Source organism: Aplysia californica, unplaced genomic scaffold (assembly GCF_000002075.1).
Source record: "Aplysia californica isolate F4 #8 unplaced genomic scaffold, AplCal3.0 scaffold00003, whole genome shotgun sequence".
NCBI classification, from domain to species: Eukaryota; Metazoa; Mollusca; class Gastropoda; order Aplysiida; family Aplysiidae; genus Aplysia; species Aplysia californica.
In genome coordinates, this window is record NW_004797273.1 from 2,267,095 (window position 1) to 2,268,281 (window position 1,187).

General features: G+C 42.9%; 1 protein-coding gene across 1 annotated transcript in view; it reads right to left on the bottom strand.

The window, feature by feature from the left end:
* LOC101852658 (zinc finger CCCH domain-containing protein 13) overlaps positions 1-1,187 on the bottom strand; it is a gene marked incomplete in the record, with an annotated part of 78,502 nt that overhangs the window by 66,740 nt on the left and 10,575 nt on the right. Inside the window, 1 exon segment of the mRNA XM_035968254.1 lies at positions 189-295. Within this exon segment, the coding sequence (XP_035824147.1) occupies positions 189-295 (107 nt within the window).

Consider the following 1,187-nt stretch of genomic DNA (forward strand, 5'->3'; position numbering starts at 1 on the left):
AGAGAGAGAGAGAGAGAGTGAGAGAGAGACAGACAGACAGACAGACAGACATGGAGGAGGGGGGGGCAGAGAGTGAAACAGACTAAAAGACAGACAAACAGACAGACAGACAAACAAACAAACACACAAATAAACAGACAGACAGACAAAGAGGGTAAGACAGACAGGTGCAGCAGTTGGCCTCTTACCTGATAATGCCGACAGACACCGTCTCTGTGACGACATTGTTGAGGATGTTGTTGAGCGATTCTCGCCATAGCTGCGTCGGCACTTTGTACACATGCAAGTCACATAACTGGGGATACAGAAAAAAATCACATAACTGGGGATACAGTAGTAGTAGTAGTAGTATAGGGTTTTACGGCGCTCGCAACTGCTAAGGCCATATGAGCGCGCCGGGGATACAGAAAAAAAAGTGGGAAGGACAATACTGGAAATGCCTGAGTCAGTGAGGTTTTTTTGGGGTTTAGTTTAAGTAAAAGTTGAACGGCTAGTTAGTTTAGTTTTAGTAAGTGTTTTACGGCACTTGCAACACAATAAGGTCATACAAGTGCCGAGGATTAGAGGTGCTACAAGAGAGTAACAAACACAAAAAAAAGAAGATGGGGAGACAAAGACGACAGACGTTTGATAGGTAAGAAGAAGCAAACCACATCAGAGCACCTGCCAACCACTCACGAAGTTGAACGGCACTTGCAATGCAATGTATTGGTCATGATAATATAAGCATCGAAAATTTGAGGTGTTCATAAAGAGTAACATACAAAGAGCAGCAGAAGATGGAGAGACAAGGAAGGTAGATGTTGGACAGAAAAGGAGGAGCAAACGACATCAGGGCGCCCGACAACCATCCATTCAATGAAATGAAATGGGATATAATGCATGCCAGTGAAATGGGATATACATGAGATATCTGAGTCTGTGGTTTGGGATTTAAAAATGGGATAAAAAGTGGGAAGACAGAATAACATCAAGAAGAGGCTAGCCCAGGAAATGGAAAGGTGGAGAGTATTTGTTCGTGACCTAGACCCTTATCTAGGGTGAGAAAGGCAATGATGATGGCGAAGTTGAGATACTCGGGGAATACGTGAATCACTGAGATGGGATATAATATTAAAGATGACTCAGTAATATGGAATGTACATTGGATGTACAAGGGGCTCAGTGAGGTGGTATATATATATATA